Source organism: Dipteris shenzhenensis, chromosome 15 (genome assembly GCF_047967505.1).
Source record: "Dipteris shenzhenensis isolate YYH24624 ecotype China chromosome 15, Dip_SZ_1.0, whole genome shotgun sequence".
NCBI lineage: Eukaryota > Viridiplantae > Streptophyta > Polypodiopsida > Gleicheniales > Dipteridaceae > Dipteris > Dipteris shenzhenensis.
Window position 1 is genome coordinate 45,165,740 of NC_141610.1, and position 20,031 is coordinate 45,185,770.

At 44.0% G+C, this 20,031-nt stretch overlaps 1 protein-coding gene across 1 annotated transcript in view; it reads right to left on the minus strand.

Annotated features, from left to right (window-relative positions):
* Nucleotides 1–20,031, minus strand: part of CTEXP (kinase family with ARM repeat domain-containing protein) — a 130,464-nt gene that overhangs the window by 56,130 nt on the left and 54,303 nt on the right. The window contains exons 8-10 of the mRNA XM_087385900.1: nucleotides 16,102–16,183; nucleotides 15,126–15,265; nucleotides 14,932–15,042 (exon numbers count right to left, since the gene is read on the minus strand). Coding sequence (XP_087242026.1) covers nucleotides 14,932–15,042; nucleotides 15,126–15,265; nucleotides 16,102–16,183 — 333 coding nt within the window. The remainder of the gene's footprint in view (nucleotides 1–14,931; nucleotides 15,043–15,125; nucleotides 15,266–16,101; nucleotides 16,184–20,031) is intronic.

Consider the following 20,031-nt stretch of genomic DNA (forward strand, 5'->3'; position numbering starts at 1 on the left):
TGGGCAGGATACATGACATGGCCCTCCTCGGGTGGACTCACTTGCTTTCCACTTGAGGGGGTTCTAATGTGATTGACTACCTCATGGGATCCCCTACCTTGGCCCCGCACATCACTGACTTCTCTGTCTTGCCACCATCACCAAGAGCTGACCACGCCTATATTTTTTTTGTATCTACATGCCCCGCCATACAACGCACCCCATGACACCGCCCACACACACACTACATATCATGACATCCACTTTCATCATATCCTTTCCCCTGAGTACTCTACACGTCTTTCCACATTACTCATAGATCTCGAGGGCATCCCGCTCCTAAAAGATCAAGCTGCTCTGATCACCTGCTCCTTTCACGAGGCCACATTGCACACACTCCACCTGCCCCCCAGCCCCTTGGCTCAATACCATGCAATAGCTAGTATGATGATGAGTGTAAGGCTTTATGCTGCCAACTCAGATTCGAGACCAAGCATCATCTTCCAAGTAAGGCAGATATACACAAGTATCAAAGCCTAGCCCACCAAAAGAAGCATTAAATATGTTGTTTAGGAACTCCAAGACTCAAGAGGAGAGCCTACCTCATCACAAGCTTGTAGGATTTGGGGTACCATCAAGAGATTCGGCGTCATGGCACTCTATGGGATCATTTGCACAGTCATGGTACTCTATGAGAGGGCCTCAGGTAGGGTTTGAAAGACTACAGGGTGAACAAAGGAGATCAGCAGTATATCAGGGTCAAACAGGGGTTGTCCGCTATCACTAATCCTATTAGGCCTCTACGTCGATAAGCTTGAGACCTTCATCGGGACATTACAGGGGGCAAGCTGTTCTATTGCTCGCTCCTTGATCGAGATACTCCTCTATGTAGATCATGTGGTCTTACCCTCCTCAACTTAGCGACACGTGGATGCACTCCATACCTTCTACGAGACACATGATCTGAAGGTCAACTTGGTAAACCAAGGTTATGATCTCCAAAACATCCCGAGCAGCCATGCACAGAGAGCAGTTCACATTGGATGGATTACCGGTGGAGGTCGTCACATCCTACACATAATTGGGGGTTCTTTTCTCTGGCCCACATTTTTACAATGCGACTAACAATGGAGGCCTAACTGAGCAAGAGATACGCCGTAATTGTTAGACTTGAGCAAAAGTGCTTTCGCTCTCATTTCCAAGATCCCTAGACTAAGTCTCTTCTCTTTGACTCCTTGGTCCGCCCAGTGGGCATGTATGGAAGCCCTTGTTGGGGGCCTGACCTATCACAGGTGGACTAGGCCCGAGTAGAGAGGCTCTAGGTTCTCTTATTGTCATGGATGATCCATGGTAAGCTGCCCTTTCCACATTAGACTATTCTAGCGGAGTTTGGGGCATCTCCATTATAGCTCTACGCAGAATTCCATATGATCACATACCTCCATTAAGTCAGGGATTACGGCTTCTTGACCTCTGACCGACGTAAGTTACTATGGCTGGCCTTATCCTCATCCGTGACTTTAGCAATTGAGGGCGATCAAAGATGTTCGTACGCACGTACATGCAGAAGGTTTGAGAGTTTGGGGCTCCATATGGAAAGATTAGGCCCCTTTCAATAATGCGTTGAGGCCCCTTTGGTTCTGGTCACTTACCACAAGGCTAACCAAGCTATACAAGCGGGTCTTAGGTACACACATTCAAGACCAAGTTAGCCCCTACGAGCTGTGAAGCTCAGCTTCAACAATGATAACTGCTTATGGATATCAGAGGAGGGCTTCGTTGATGTGCCAAGCTACATATGAATCCACCTCTCCCATTCTTTTAGGATATCGATGGGTAGTTCCATGTTTTGTGGCACCAACTACACATTGAAAGCGGATGGGCAGAGCACATACTTAGAAAGAAAGAAAGACGTATTGACGTCTTTAAGAGGCCTCACTGGCCTACGAGGCAAGGTACAATCAAAATGAGTAACTAATAAAAGATAGTAGGGCTAAGACAAAGGGCTCGCTAGGGCCCTTGCTAAATGGCATACTAAGAAACTCAAAGACTACCACGGACGATATCACTGCCTCTTTCAGGAGGGGCACAGCTAGTCCACTCGGATGGTTGATCCACTTCCATCAACAAGTTTGCGTTGGGCAATATCTGATTGAGATGCAATGGCACAGAGGGACACTATTAAGAAAGATCAGACAGCAACAAGAGGTGACCGCGCCGCAGGACGTTTGAAAGGTAGATTGAGCACGTCGACATGTCATGGACTTCTATGCATTTGAGTTAGCTCCAAAGACATAGTGGGGTGGAGGAGGAGGACATTGTTGAGTGAGAAACACAAAGACCACACACGACACAGAGAGTGACCAAAGCATGCACGATCAAAGTCCGTTCTATCTCAGCTCTCCTCGGATGAGACTGCCAAAGACGAGGCGTCACTCTTGACATAGCCCATCGGATACAGAGGTTGAGCTTGTTATTCAGTAGTAGACAAGTCTCATCCAGGAGCTCACGCAGGGAATCGTAGGGATCAAGAAGGAGGTTTCTTCTTTGAGCACAGCCTCAAGGGGCACACCAACAGCAGCAGTGGAGGCCTAGATAGCCACCAGGCAGTTGGCCATAGCAGAGACTTCCAAATGGGTGGATGTAGTGAAGTGGGAATCTGCGAAGGCAACTACCCTTTTGGAGCAGCTGCAGAGGGCCACTAAGGCTCTCAACATCAAAGTCTGACACGGACAGAGATCTCACCGATGGATGACGCGACCACCTTTGTGGAAACCACATTAGGGGTTCCTGATCATGCTATTGTGGGAGCATGGCGAGTGGGGAGAGACCCCAATAGAGAGCAGCCTCTTGTTATACACTTCAGAGACACTCAAGCACACTTGGCAGCTCTGCGTCGTAGATCGGCCCTACAGGGTCACCGCACTATATATATGGATGAAGACCTGACTACTTTGCAGATAGAGGAGAGACGTGCTCTCTTGTAGCTGCAGAATGCAGCTCGCAAGGAGGGGAAGTGGGCAGTAGTGCGGATGGACGTCTCATTACCGGACCCCATCAATCACCTGACCGTCCTCCCACATAGGGGACGGGGTCTATGAGACATAGGATACCGAGACCCTTGCTTGAACTGAAACCGGCCTCTAATCACTCAGAGGGCAGTGGAACTAAACCTTTAATCACTTCAACACTTATTTACAGCTCACAAAGCATATATCACAACCATTAACCATTGCATGATCACCATTTGGCATTTACCCATTTGTTCACAAACAAAACCACTGAAAAAGGGATGGAGGCTAGAATGCCCCTGCTCAACAGACATAGACAAATGCACCCGATTGGCCCCAAACACCGTGGCGCCCCTTTCGGTATTTCTTTATATTTCACAGTGAAATGATAACAAGTTGCATCTGGGAGACCTTCCCTGCAACTGAGCACGCAGCCCCAATTCACTAAGCCTTCGCAAGGCTTTCAAGCATATAACACCATCACATAAGTGCACTTAACCCGTAGGCTCAACCCAAAGGCATTCTCTTTTCCGAGTGCAATTCCATTGGCTGTCCAGATGCAATCACACTGCACCCCAGCTGCACTCTCTTTGAGTGGTTTCCAGATGGCATTCACAAAGCTTTTCAAAGCTCCAAAATAAAATCAGCAAAGTACCCAACCAAAGAATGACTCATGTAGCACTGCCTCGGCACCAAGCCCTGAAAACTCGAACCAAGTCCTCAATCGCCAAGAGGACATAGTAGCCAATGCCCAATTGCATTCTCAGCCAAAGAGGAGTGCAAAAGCATGAAGAAAGAGCATTTACAAGAGCCGACCAGCAAGAATTCCACTGAAAAATGCGAAAAGAAGCACTTCTGTCGCGAGGAAGTGGGAGTTCTTGGGCTCAAAAGAAGCGTGCTTCAGAGAGGAATGCATTGAGAAGGTTTTGGAGAAGTTTCATCGCCGGAAAGTCCTCCAAAACTGAGAAAAACCAGTCAACCAGCGCGTCGGACCACTCGAAATTCAACAGAAAGCTGTAGCTTTGCAAGAGGAGAGGCCCAGGAGGCGGTAGAAGAAAAAAGGTCCAGAAAAAGCCACTTTTGCAAATTCGACCAGCAAAAGAAGTGCTCAACTCTGCCCGTTCTACCAAACGCACGGAGGGAAAAGCATATCACTACGAAGGGGAGGCAGAGGGGAAGCCATCGGGCCAGACGGAAGTCGAGGAATCCAGACGGGTGAGGAGTTATGAAGAAAAACGGAATTCAGCTGAAGGAGGCTGAAAAACCAGTCCAAAATCTCAACAAAGGGAGAAGATGAGAGAGAAAACCACACATGTAAAGTTTAGAAGCCAGGAAGGTCCAGGAATGGCAAAGGAGGATGTAGAAGGCACTAGAGCCACCTGGAACTCTAGGGGGGCCACTGAAGGTACATGGCCCTCTAGGGGGCCCATTAAAAATGCCACATCATCATTTCCCAACAACCACTCTTTTAATTCCTTGGAATGCCTTTGGACCTAGGGATTAATTACGCTTATGTGCTAGGCACCATGCCGCGTTTAATTACACATTATTAAGCCCACGCTTGGACTTTTAAAACCAAAGTTGTCACGGTCTTGTAGTACATTAAAGTACTTAGAATTTCACGCCCCCGTGACATACCCCTCTCTTGAAACAGCAAACCACAGTTTGCTGCCCCAAAACACAGGAGCGAGCATGAAATATAGCATAAAAGAGTATACAAGAAAGCCGCAGCTATAGTATACAGAGACAGTGAAAATATGGCTAGGAGAGGCATGCATCCATCCATATATACTGCTCAAAATCTATGTGATCCTCGGCGATCAATAGTCAAGATGCATCAATATCATGAAGTCTTACAGCAGAAATACTGTCAGCTCAGTATCTCGGATGAAACATACAGTGTCATCAAGCGACCTCATGAAATCACAGTGAGCCTGTCTGTAGTGAGGGAGTGGAGGTGCTACCCCCCTCTCGAACATTAGGTAATGCTCCAGACGCTCGCTCTGCTGAACTACCTGTAGGAGCCCAGACCGCAGTCGGCTCTAATTGGAAAGCATCAAGGTAAAGCTACAATATCCCAGGTGAATCTGCCAGTTCACCTTCCTCCATCCATTTCGCATCAAGTGATGGGTAATTTTGAAATTTTACCAAGTAGCGACGGATAACTTTACCCTTGAGCTTTCTATCTCTGTGTGCCAGAATCTGCTCTGGGACCAGAAGTTCATCCTGTTCTTCCACTTCAGGCTGCACCTCATCAGGTACATCCTCGGGAATATCTCCATGATATTGCTTTAATAAGCTCACATGAAAGGCATTATGTATCTTCCAATGCGGAGGCAACTTCAGCCTGTAAGCTACCTCGTTTATCTTTTCAGAAACTTGGAAAGGACCATAGTAACGCATGTTCAGCTTTGTGTACAACCTTTCCTTGCCTTTCTTATTTTTCAGCCTTGCCTTCTGAAAACGCAGCAAAACCCAATCACCTTCTGTGAATACCAATTCCCTGCGGTGCTTATCTGCTGCTCTTTTCTGCTTGTCTTGACTTCTTTGCAAGGCATATTTGATCTTCTTGTAAGCCTCTTCAAGGCTTTCCACAAAACGATCAGCTTCGAAGATTTTCTCTTTTGTATGCAAAATGGGAGGTATCTTCCTGGCACCTTCCACTATTTCAAAAGGTGCTTTACCTGTGGATGTGTGCAGCGTATCATTGTAAGCATATTCCAGCAAAGGCAAATAATGCTCCCATTTGCTTTTGTGGTCTGAGACATAGCATTTAAACATATCCAAGATGGTAGAGTTTTCCTGCTCCGATTGTCCATCACACTGAGGGTGAAAAGATGACGAAAAATTCAGCGTAGTGCCCATATTTTCAAACAGTCCTCTCCAAAAGAGGCTGGTCATCCTCGGATCTCTATCACTGATTATGGATTCAGGCATCCCATGATACTTGAAGACATGCTGCAAAAACAATTTGGCCATTTGATCTGCTGTAATTTTCTTTCTTACTGGCACAAAGTGGGCTTGTTTGCTAAACCTGCAAATTATTGTCCACAATCCATCATGTCCAGTAGGAGTACGTGGAAGATCAAACACAAAATCCATAGCTATGCTTTGCCATGGTCTATCCGGAATTGGCAAAGGGTGTGACAACCCAGGTGCCTTCTGCCTGTCAAACTTTACTTTCTGACAAACCATGCATGTTCTCACATATTCTTCCACATCTTTCCTCAAAGATGGCCAATAAAAGTATTGCTCCACTGCTGTAATTGTTGCTGTAATTCCCCTATGTCCTGCATATGGAGGAGCATGACTTTCCATTATGACTTTCTGTCGCATCTGATCAGTGACACAGAGTCGTCCATGCATCAAAATGAAACCCTCTTTCAACATATAGTGATCATGCCTTTGACCATCAGAAAGCTGTTCATAAATAGTTGAAAAATCAGCATCATTAACATACTGATCTTTCATCATATCTAACACATTGTTGTAAGCAATGCTCACTGCTGAAACACTGGGTTTCTTGGAGACTGCTTCAGGCTGTGGTTTCCTGGAAAGTGCATCAGCCACGACATTTTTGTTACCCGGCACATGTACAATTTGAAAATGAAACATTGAGAGGAAGTTAGCCCATCTCATGTGCTTTTCAGATAATTTTCTCTGTGTGAGAAAATATCTAAGTGACTGATGATCAGTTTGCACATAAAAATCAGCTCCAAGAAGGTAATGTTTCCATGTGGTCAAAGCATGTATCACTGCTAACATTTCCTTCTCGTATGTCTGCAAGTACAATTCAGCATCTTTGAGAACTCTACTCTCATATGCAACCACTCTACCATCCTGCATCAAAGTGCCTCCTATGCTGTTCCCACATGCATCACAAGTTACAGCAAAGGGTTTTGCAAGATCTGGCAAGATAATAACGGGTTCAGAACACAATTTTTGCTTCAGCTCTTCAAAAGCTGCATTTTCCTTTGGTCCCCACCGAAACGGTACAGCTTTCTTTTGTAAAGCATGCAAGGGAGAAGCAATTTCTGCAAAGTACTTTATAAACCTCCGATAGTATGAACACAACCCAAGAAAGCTTCTGACTTCATGCAGATTTTTCAAAATTGGCCAACTCCTTATGGCCTCAACTTTTGCAGGATCCATCTTGACTCCATCCTTTGACACTATATGACCGAGAAAATGAATCTCATGCATAAAGAACTCACTTTTCTTGGTGTTTATTAATAGCTTGTGTCTTTTCAACTCTTGAAACACAATAGTGAGGTGTTTCCTGTGCTCCTGCTCATTTTTAGAGAACACAATGATGTCATCGAAGAAAGTGCCCACAAACTTTCTGTGTGCTCTAAAAATTCTGTCCATCATTCTATTGAAAGTGGCAGGTGCATTAGTCAAACCAAAAGGCATCACAAGGAACTCATATAAGCCAAATGAAGTGCGGAAGGCAGTCTTGTAGACATCTTCAGGCCGTATCCTTATCTGATGGTATCCACTTTTAAGGTCAATACGACTGAACATTGAGGAACCTTCCAACCGATCCAATATATCATCAATGCGTGGAATTGGAAAACGGTTCTTAATTGTGACTTTATTCAAAGCCCTATAATCAATACACATTCTCCAACTGCCATCCTTCTTTTGCACAAGCAACACAGGGGAACAGTAAGGAGAATTACTTGGCTGTATTAATTCCTTTTCCAAGAGTTCCTTCACTTGTGACATTATCTCTTCCTGTTGTGCCTTACTGACACGATAGGGAGGTATATTAGGCGGTGAGCTTCCTGGAAATATATCAATTTGATGATCCTCGGGCCTCTTGGGAGGTAATTCTTGAGGAAGTGCATCTGAGAAACAATCCTGAAAATCTGAAATAAAAGCAGCCCTTTCTCTATCTAAAGCAGAAAGAGTAGAGCCTTCCTGAACTGGTTGGCTGTCCTCTTTGACAAAAATCAAGTACGCTGAAATATGACGCTTTATTACATTGGAAATACAAGAAGCTGAAACTACAGGGATGGACTCCCCTTTCAACTTTACATCAAGTACATGATTTTTGCCTCTATGAGTTAAAGAAATCTTCTTGTTTCTCATCTGCACATCAGCCCCCACCCTGTACATCCAAGGCATCCCAAGCAAAGCATCACACTCTGGCAAAGGCATAATGTAGAAGTCCTCTGCATCCTGATACCCCTGGATATGCATCCTCAACTTGCCAATGATAGGAGTGACAGGTGTGTTGAGTTCAGGGTTGGCCATATCACACATGCCGGATGGCCCCATTTCCCCAGGCTCGATGCCAAGCCTTCCTGCCATATCAGGAGTTATGAAATTTGCCTTTGCCCCAGAATCAAAGAAAAACAAACAATTCTGATTTCTGATTTTTCCCCATGCTCTGCACATCTCAGTCTTTTTCATTTCCTCTTCATCATGTGCATGTGGCAAACTCCCAATCACATCTGGAAGAAGTCCTGCAGAAGGTTCAGGCTTTTTGCCCTTCCGATCAGCCTGTTTATCACCATTCTTATCATCATCTGACCTGTCTCTTTTCTTGAATGGGCAATCATAAGAGCGGTGTCCCTCTCCTTTGCATATAAAACATTTGTTTTGCTCCATGAGTGACTTTTTCTCTTCATCAGATAACTTGGTACGGGGCTGTTTATTAGGCTGTCCACGCCTTTGACCAGCTTTGAATTGGGCTTTTCCTCCCTTTTGAAACGGTCGTTTGCCATAATTTTTATTTTCAGATTTGATGTCCTTATCCTGGTGTTTGGCAGCCCATTTGTTGTCTTCTTTCTTGCTGTCCATAAAGCCCAAATTCTTGTCCTGCATCCATGCATATGCTGTCCTTGCATTCTCAATTAATTGAGTCATAGAACCCACCTTGGTTTTGATGCAATAATCACGTAGCTCACTAGGCAATCCACAACAGTACCTCTCTATTTGCTCTTTCAAAGAAACATGCCTGTAAGAGCTCAATGGCAGCAAAACATCCCAAAACCTCTGGGTGTAATCATCAAGATTCTTGCAAAGTTTGTATGACAAGTCATGCCAGTGTGAAAGTACTTCAGCTTCAAAAGTTGGAGTAAGCCAAGTAGAAGAGAACACTTGCTTAAATTCCAGCCAAGTAGTAGGTGCATCTCCATGAAGCATAAGGTTGGTGTACCACTTAAGTGCATTGCCTTTCAAAAATGTGGCAACCTTCCTCATCTTGGATGCTTCTGTAAACAAACCCCCAAGAAATACAGCATCAAACTGTTGAAGGAATGTGAGGGCTTTGTACCTGTCCTGTACTCCATTATATGTATCAAACTTGACATGAGAACCACCATCCTTAAATTCTTTATATACATTTGATATTGGCTGTCCCAAAGATGGCTGTATATTTGCAGCATTCCCTTCACTAGGGAGAGCCATGCTTGGCTGAACATTAGGCATGGGAGCATATGCTGTGGCTTGCATGCCTGGCTGCATTCCCACATTGTCATACATGACTTGTTTTCTATGCCCAATTGGCGGTGAAATCAACATAGCATCAAAGATCGAATCTGTACCAAAATATTCAGGTTGCTGCCTCAAATATGGCTGAGGTGGTTGAGCCACATTTATGGACTGCACATTATTATTTTGAGGAGTAGAAATACCCAAACCAAGGCCTTGTGCTGGCTGCTCATACTGTTGCACTGGCTGTACTTTTTGTACCTCTTTCTCAAGTGCTCTTTTGGGCGATTCCTCTCTCTTGGAAGTCACTTTCTGAGTCATTTTTTATGGCTGTCCCTCATGGGAAACTGATGCATGAGTGTGTGGTCCGCCATGACAAGCTGATGCATGTGTGTACTCACTCTTTCCGTGCTTGTGCTTTCTTGATTTCTTCTTCTTCTTGGCATTTGTTTGCACAATCTGAGCCAAATTTTGAGCCAGCTGAGTCAAAGCAGTCACTGCACTTGCAAGCTGTGCATTCAACATAGTAGCATCATCTGACTCACTGCTAGAACTACTATCACCGTTGAACTCAGTTGTAGCTTCATGTGTGGCCTGCTCAAAAGGCATTTGTTGTGCTTCCTGCAGCTGTACACTAGCTGGATCATTAAGGCTTTCCTGCCTTCTCCTTTGAGGAGTTGTGGAGCTCTCTTGCTCATAGGTACTCACCATGTTTATGGTTGTAATATTCAGCTGTCAAAAAGTGCAGCAAAGATATCCTTCCACCAAACAATCGAGGCCCACCTCTTGAGAAAGAGTGTGTGGTATCCCGGCAATGGAACCAATGAAACCGGCCTCTAATCACTCAGAGGGCAGTGGAACTAAACCTTTAATCACTTCAGCACTTATTTACAGCTCACAAAGCATATATTACAACCATTAACCATTGCATGATCACCATTTGGCATTTACCCATTTGTTCACAAACAAAACCACTGAAAAAGGGATGGAGGCTAGAATGCCCCTGCTCAACAGACATAGACAAATGCACCCGATTGGCCCCAAACACTGTGGCGCCCCTTTCGGTATTTCGTTATATTTCACAGTGAAATGATAACAAGTTGCATCTGGGAGACCTTCCCTGCAACTGAGCACGCAGCCCCAATTCACTAAGCCTTCGCAAGGCTTTCAAGCATATAACACCATCACATAAGTGCACTTAACCCGTAGGCTCAACCCAAAGGCATTCTCTTTTCCGAGTGCAATTCCATTGGCTGTCCAGATGCAATCACACTGCACCCCAGCTGCACTCTCTTTGAGTGGTTTCCAGATGGCATTCACAAAGCTTTTCAAAGCTCCAAAATAAAATCAGCAAAGTACCCAACCAAAGAATGACTCATGTAGCACTGCCTGGGCACCAAGCCCTGAAAACTCGAACCAAGTCCTCAATCGCCAAGAGGACATAGTAGCCAATGCCCAATTGCATTCTCAGCCAAAGAGGAGTGCAAAAGCATGAAGAAAGAGCATTTACAAGAGCCGACCAGTAAGAATTCCACTGAAAAATGCAAAAAGAAGCACTTCTGTCGCGAGGAAGTGGGAGTTCTTGGGCTCAAAAGAAGCGTGCTTCAGAGAGGAATGCATTGAGAAGGTTTTGGAGAAGTTTCATCGCCGGAAAGTCCTCCAAAACTGAGAAAAACCAGTCAACCAGCACGTCAGACCACTCGAAATTCAACAGAAAGCTGTAGCTTTGCAAGAGGAGAGGCCCAGGAGGCGGTAGAAGAAAAAAGGTCCAGAAAAAGCCACTTTTGCAAATTCGACCAGCAAAAGAAGTGCTCAGCTCTGCCCGTTCTACCAAACGCACGGAGGGAAAAGCATATCACTACGAAGGGGAGGCAGAGGGGAAGCCATCGGGCCAAACGGAAGTCGAGGAATCCAGACGGGTGAGGAGTTATGAAGAAAAACGGAATTCAGCTGAAGGAGGCTGAAAAACCAGTCCAAAATCTCAACAAAGGGAGAAGATGAGAGAAAAAACCACACATGTGAAGTTTAGAAGGCCCAGGAAGGTCCAGGAATGGCAAAGGAGCATGTAGAAGGCACTAGAGCCACCTGGAACTCTAGGGGGGCCACTGAAGGTACATGGCCCTCTAGGGGGCCCATTAAAAATGCCACATCATCATTTCCCAACAACCACTCTTTTAATTCCTTGGAATGCCTTTGGGCCTAGGGATTAATTACGCTTATGTGCTAGGCACCATGCCGCGTTTAATTACACATTATTAAGCCCACGCTTGGACTTTTAAAACCAAAGTTGTCACGGTCTTGTAGTACATTAAAGTACTTAGAATTTCACGCCCCCGTGACATGAACCATTTGGAACTGTAATGGTACCCTTTGGTTAGAGCTTGGGAATTTCTCGAAGTCCTACACAGGACAAGACATAGTCTTCTACACAGAGACACATCAGAACCCAGAGCGCCCCCGATTGGGCATGTCACATCTAAGATATATGCCTCAACATTTGATATGGAGGTCAACCGCTATGCAGAGATGCAAGGACTCAAAGCAGAGGGGTAGGTGGGAGCATAGGTCTCATCATAATCTTGACCATATTGATGTGCAAAACCTTTTGCAACTAGTCTGGCTTTGTACCTTTCAATGCTTCCATCTGGATTGTATCTGGATTGTACTTCACTTTGTAAACCCATTTGTTTGCAATGGCGTTCTTTCTTGGTGGAAGGTCACATAATTCCCAAGTGTTGTCATTTCTTCATTTTGAGAGATTGGGTTTCCATATAGACAGCCTGCCACCCTTTTAGTACAGCATTGATGCCCCATCTGTTTCGGGGCAACGAGTTCAACCCGATCATCCGAGAGGACCTCTTACAGCTACACACATTCAACACCTACTTGGCACAGATAGAGCTTCCTATGAAGCTCAGCTTCTTGCCTACACATTTCTGAGGAGGGTTTCGTTATCCCACCAGGATACACCCAGATTCATCTACCACACTCACTCAGGATTGCCATTGGACAATTCCGTGTGTCATCACACCGACTACATATCGAGAGTGGGTGAGCAAATGGGATTCCTTGAGAGAGTCGTATCTGCACACTATGTGATTGGCATGAGGTGGAATCAGAGGATCGCTTCGTCTTCCGTTGCCTAGTCTACTATGGGATCAATGGACAATACCACTGCCTTTTCAAAGGCGGATTCTAGGGCCTCTCCAGACTCCTCTCATACCCAGACCAGAGATGCTTGGCCGCTTTCATTCACGAGGAGGTCTGACATAGGGAGCGTCTCATCAGATCATGGAGACAGGAGCGGGGGGTCCATCCCAGAGTTCTTCCAACCCGAGCATGTTGCTCCCCGGCCACAGATAGCAAGAGAGGCACGGACCCCAAGATCGAGATGCAGCACACTCAACAGAGGACGGACGCACAGATCACACTCACCGATATTTCTTCCATTTAGAGACCTTGGGTAAGGTTGACAGGAGTTACCGTGGTGCTTGTCACATGTTGGATAGCTACGACGAGAGCACGACGGACCACTCATCTAGATAGCAGTCAACGATCTATCATGGGCTTTTGCCTACACTACCTAGTCCATCATCCGGTGTATCTTCACGTTCGATCAAACTGCATCTTCCATGGGGATGATGATGCCAAGGATGTTTTACGACTAGGGCGACATGTATGATGATATCATTGCTTATGTCTATACAATTTTCTCGAGCACTAGCATGACTATGTTGTACTTAGTAGTATCATTTTGCATTTCTGCATTCTGCATTCTACATTGGTGTGGAAGCTCGTTCAGTAGCTCCACCCCCATAGCTTGTTTGTACCAGGTTTCTCACAGTCTCATAGACCCATCGGTCTTCCAAAGACTTTATAAAACTCTCTCTCTCTCTCTCTCTCTCTCTCTCTCTCTCTCTCTCTCTCTCTCTCTGTATCTATCTATCTATATATATATATATATATATATGGCAACATTGGGATCTATGGTTATTTCCCATGGTGGAGCTCATGAGTCTAGACCTGAGTTGGGTTATCTCATAGATGAAGAATGTGGCAATTCTTTGGTCAGGAAGTCAATGGCATTGCTCATATGTGTGGATCCATGGGCAAAAAGGCAATGATACCTCGTCCGAATCTTGTAGTATTTGGGACATCACATCAGAACATGCTCCATCATCTCCACCTATGCCTGTTGCATAGTGTATGAAGCCTCAAGTCTCTATGCTGTCAAATAGCTAAAATCTGACTCCCTGCCTCAATTTGAAACTTGTGAGATGAGGTCCCCAGCTGGCCCCATGGTGATCCGTAATGCATGAAAGAGGTGAAGATATATGTGCTCAAGCGTGTAGATGAATCTCTCCTTGCTTCGGTGAAGAAAATGTGGGCAAGGCCTCGACCAGCAAGTATCACAAGGCATGCTGATGGGCTGATCCCAGAAATGACCTAGGCATGGGAAGTTGTTGCTAGAAGGCCATCTTGGTCGCGAGTAGCTGCAAGGGAGATACACTTGTCTGATGGATGTGTAGCTACCATAGATCATCCCAAACGATCTAATGAATCTCATGCTATGCCAACAGCAATTATAAAAAGCTGGGACACAACTATAGATGATTACAAAGGGGAAACTGTGATGCGGTAGCTATTACTATGTCTTTAGCAGCCATCAACACATAGGTGGACATTGAAATCTGGAAAGAATAGAGCATCAACATCCATGCTGTATACATCTAGATGAATCCAAATTATAAAAAGCTGGGACACAACTATAGATGATTACAAAGGGGAAACTGTGATGCGGTAGCTATTACTATGTCTTTAGCAGCCATCAACACATAGGTGGACATTGAAATCTGGAAAGAATAGAGCATCAACATCCATGCTGTATACATCTAGATGAATCCAGGAACATGCCCAAACTCATCCTCTAAAAGTACAACACATAGTGCAGTTACAATCTCATGATAGTCACTCATAAGGTTAAAAACTATAAACTCAATCATGCATAGCAGGGACTAGCTACTATGACATCCCCACTGACATCATCGGCGCCCAACAGTGGGTGTAGACCATAGTATGTTTATGCTCTCACACATACAAATCCACACACCCACACATATTGAGCATCCATTTATACAAAGGTCTTTGTACTGAGTTTCTGTCGGCACACGAGAGGTGAAGGGCAGACTCAGCCGTGACAAAGGCTAGCACTAACATTTAGGATCAACCAGCTTGTCAGAAGCAGAAAAGCTTTTACTGAAAGTTCTGATACAACTATGAGGATATTTTCTGGCTAAACCTGAAAAGAGCTGGGATGCAGCAAACTCCCTTGAAACGAGAGTAGTCAGACTTCTGTTGCAAAAAATGAGTGAATAAATGCTATCCACAAAGAGGCACGCCCCTCCATTATACAGCCAAAACATTACGAGTTTGGAGTTGTATTTCAACATGTTTTTAATTATACATCTTGACTAGGTCATTTCATAAAAGATAATACCACCTTTGTGTTAAACTCCTCCGTGGGCAACCAGGACCCGATCTTCAGCAGAGGGTTCAGAGCTAGTGCCCCTGCCGAGCCAAACTCCAAGGAGGAAGCCAGCATAGGAAGAATCTGCACCATAAACAAGAGACATCACTATTCTGGTAGATATAGTCATGGTAACCGCTAGAAACATGACACGTGCAGTAGCAAACCTTAGTCAAGACAATTTGGCGTGGAAGTTGGTCTGCCAAATTACTGAGTTTTCGGAAAAATGAGTCTTTCTCAACACTGTCTTTCAGATTAAGTACCTCCATGAACTGTATAGTTTCCACCAGCTTATTTTGGAAAAACTCTGCCATTGACAAATACATACAGTCAACCACTTCTGTTGGTTCATGACTCCAAGACACATTACATTATGTTAATCCAAATAATCTCATGATCAGTCTTATGTGGAGTTTCCAACTCATTACATGGCTTTCCACATCAGGCTTCTATGAAGAGAATGAGCTGATCACGAAGAAAATATACAAGCGGAAGGCTATAAGGAAGTGAAATAAACTGTGGACACAGAATGTTGAGGAAAAATCAAATGCTATCAACCCTAACCAATCATATGATAACAGGTCTGAAGTATAAGTTCTCCTTGCATAAAAGGTGCCAAAATCGATTCATCTCATATGATCATGCCCAATACTTCAAAATACATGATGCACTCAAAAGTGGCATTGCATATGGCCTATCTTCTCAGCTGACCCCTACAGATATGTGATTTGGCCCTGCAGCATTAAATTAGAAAGATGTTGCGATGCTGTGGTATATACATCCAACCAGGTAGAACATGTGCCTTCTTCAAGGCGTGGCCACACACACTTCTGTCCAGAATCTCCATCAATGCAATGCAGAATCACGCCTATGCGAATGCAAGTATTAATTTTTATCTCGAAACCTACAATCTCATTTCCACCATTACAGTGATGGCACATACAATCACAATCTACTGGAAGAGCTAATGAAACTGGAAGAATTTGTAAGTCCTACTTCATCAACTCAACTAACCTATAACATGCTCAAGCCGATAGGGTATAACATACTTCATCAATCAAGTTAGTGTACAACATACTCAAGTATAAACATAACTAAATCAATATTTATCGAAAATATGAAGTCCCACTAACAATGGCTTACCACTATTGTCAACCAGCTTTGACGAATTCAATCTTCTGTTTGGAGCAGATCCTAGCAACCTTTGATAATCCGGAAGCAAAGTCTATAAAAAAGAAAAAGGCCACGATTGAAGACTCTTGGTATTTGCATCATTAACATAGGTAAAGCATACAATTCGCTCACAAAACTTTGAACCATGAATTTCATCATGCATAGAGTGGACCGTATCCAATCACCTCTTACGTCCATATTACATCAATAAATCCAAGGTCCTGATCATAGACCCAAAGAGAATTCCATTCATATTTATATACATAGACCAAAATATTGTGTTTCTATTACTTCTCACAAAGCAAAAGCAAGAACAGCTAATTCAACTTTGAAAAAGAGATACACCTCACCTATTGACTGGATCACTGCGTAGACCAACCCCTTGCATAGGGTTCTAGGATCGCTTCCCAAAGAACCCATAAGCAGAACACAAATTTGGAAGGAGACTCTTTGGGACTACAAGCAACAGATACCTTTGTCAATCATACATTAGCGCAGGTCTTAAAAACATTCTTTACGCTCACGTATCCTGCGAGATTGCTCCTAACCTTGCTTCTAGGTGAAATGCAAATTGCAAATAATGTCGAGCCATATGGCCACCCATATGGCCATAGGTAGAGTCTATTGATTACACATCACAAGACTACAACAACAACCTAGGTAGTATAATAGGAAATGATGCTAGCAACAATCTTCTTGATGGCATTGCTTCTAGGGATAAGAGTCTCTTCCACAAGGTGACAGGGTTAACGAGTGATCTCAAACCAAATAACAAAGGCATCCTTGATTATATGAGCAAGGCATCTTTAAATTGGAAAACATGCTAGGCCTCTAAAACCAAGTGACCATACATTAGGCAATTATCCCCCAAGTCATCAGCCTAGAGACCTGAGCATCATACTAATTGTGCCACCTATCAACTATAAAGGCAATGCCAAAAAGCCACTAGTGCAGTGGTGGCAAGTGCCATCTCACACTATTTGTTCAAGCCAAGGACCTAAAGAAGGCCATGCATGGCGTTTACCCCCCCCCCCCCCAAAAAAAAAAATAAAATCAAAATAAAAAATTTTGCTTCTGGCTTGTACATTGATCCTCATCCGAAGAACATCCCCCTTGGTATTTGGGGGCTACAGCTTTATGGAGGTGTTCCCATAGAGTACCTTTTGTAGGAGGGGATTGTTGCAGGCAATCCGTCCATTCTTTGAGTATACAGTCAAGACTTAATAATATCAAGCATTTTCAAATTAGAGCTTGAGGATGGAGACCCTCCAGAGCTCATCAACGGGAGATCTTTTAGATCACTCGAGACTTAAAGAGATCATTTTGGAGGAGACTTGGGAAATCCCTCAATACTGGGGAAACCACTCTTTTCTTTTGCTTTCTATTCATAGAGAAATTGCAATAAATCAATGGAGGAACACTTTTAAAGTAGATCCACTTGTCCACTTGGCTATCGATGAGTCTATTCAGCATTGCATCTAGGAGTGCAGACACGTAAGGATTGTTTGGGTTGGGATTGCATAACTTAGAGGCAAATTTTGTTCCACCACTTTTTTCATCACTTGGGGTTCATTGGCCTGCCTCTTGTTGACTGGACCTTAGGTATTTTATGAGAGAAGTCTCTTCTCGGTCTATCATGGCTTGGCACCTTGAAGAGTTTTGTGGACTTGACATTGTCCTTGCCTCTCAGTAGAGACATGCACATGCATCGGTGGACATAAGTTAAGAGATTATTGTGAGCATCACTGCTTGGCACATTTTAAGATCCAATTATACAGAGGCTATACATGGCACCTAGATCCACCCAACTCATACCATGGTTTGCATCTAGACAAACATTGTACATACATAGATGGCATTTTGTTCAAGGATGCATGGGACTTCTAGGCTTGCATCAACCAAAAGGATGCTTTTTCTCAAAGAGTGGAGAGGCAGTCCTTTCTTCATTGAGTCTCTTTCTGGCATAGTGTCACACTTTCAGCCACATTCCTGATCCTCTCAGGATTTGCTTATGCTCAGGAATGCAGAGATGTCCATGTGAGTCGCATGCTCACAAATCATTTGCATGTGCTGCCATACCAACACCTTTGATCACCCTCAACTACTAATGTCATGGATGCCGATAAGGCTAGCCATGGTAACCTACATCAGCTTGAGGTAAATTGACGTCCAAGAACCAAAATCTTTGACTCAGTGGAGGTATATGATCACTTGGAATGCTACGTCAAGATGGAGTGGAAAGACCAATAACTCCACCAAGATGATCTTTGTGTGGGACCAATGGCTTCTTGCAGATCATCCATGTCAATAAGAGAATCTGGAGCGTTTCCACCCAAGCCCAGTCCACCTTTGAAAGATTAGGGCCCCAACATGGGCTGCCCTAAATACCAACTGGGCGGACCAAAGAATCAAAGTCAGGAGACTTGGTCGGCAGATCCTAGAAGTCAAAGTGAAAGCAATGTCATTGAAGCTTGACAAGCATGGCGTCCCCCCTGCTGCTCAGTCATGCTTGCATTGTTGGTGGTCTCATCGTCTGAAGATCGGTCTAGAGAAAAGCACTCATAGATATGTGTAGGAGACAATGATCTTAACCCATAACATGCTCTCTATCCATGGCTGCCTTGGAGAGCGAGATTACAAATAGTACAACGTTAGACTTGCTGAAAATGTATGTGCATGGCCATGCAGCAGCTCCTACTGCTTGTACAATTTGGTTACATAAATGCAGTTCGTGTATCCATAGGAAAGCTTCATTTGAAATCCAGACTTTGCCTTCACAACTCATGTAGACAAAATACAATATTTTTGCATCTGATAAGTTTTTTAAGCAGCCTATGAGAAAGTAAAGGCAACCATCCGGCAGTTTTATAAAAAAACAAAAAAGAAGGCCATGTTGGAAAAGCGAGTGATGAACGTTGAATTTAGTTATTAATTCACCCTTAGGCTGATTGGGGTTATGCTTATTAAAGGTTAAAAAGAGGGTGGGTATGGGTTCTGGGTTCTGGGTTCGGATTCCAACTTCAGGCAATAATCATCAATGGAAGCCGAATGTAGAGCAGCCGGAGAAGAACTATGGATTTAGTTTACTAATTTAAGCTGGTCCTAGGTCAGGCCTCCACCGATGTGGCTTTGCCAAGTATCACTCACTACCTTACACACTCTAGGGAATCCAACCACAAGTTAATATTATTGCATCTATACATGTGTGCTAGTGCATTCTACTTGGGCAAAATGTGGAAATGCCACAAGCAAGCACTCACCACCTTACTCTAGGGAAGCCAACCAAAAGTTAGTACTGCATCCATACATGTGTGCTAGTGAATTCTACTTGGGAAAATTATGTAAATGCCACATAGGAGGAGTTGAGGCCCTAAGTTCTGTAAGAGGCCATCAGGTGCCTTCATCCTCACACCTTCTCACCTCCTCACAAACTATGCTATTCATCGTATGAAAAGCCATATCTATGAATCATCATGAGCTAAGAGCAAATGCTTAAGAGCAGATGGCAAAAGAGCATAATTTGAGGTAGAGTCTATAAAGTCAATGCAATACACCAAGCAATACCTACATAATACTCTTAAGGCACCTAGCACAAGTACTCCTACCCCCTCCCCCAAACAAAGCAAAATTTTGTTTGTCTTTGTACGCGTGCGTACGTGTGTGTGTCGCGTGCATGCCAAGGAGAGGGGGGGATACAAATGCCACAATGTTTGAAAGCGTTTTCAAACAAAATGTTTCTTTTCCAAAGAAACAAGTTTCATTGCAATACTATACAACACTCATATGATTGCTTTGACCTCTAGGTTTTGGTGTAATCTAAGTTTGGGTGTAGAAATTGTCTCAAAATCCAGGGTTCACCTATCATAAAACATTCATACATCCACTATCTTTTGCATGAAT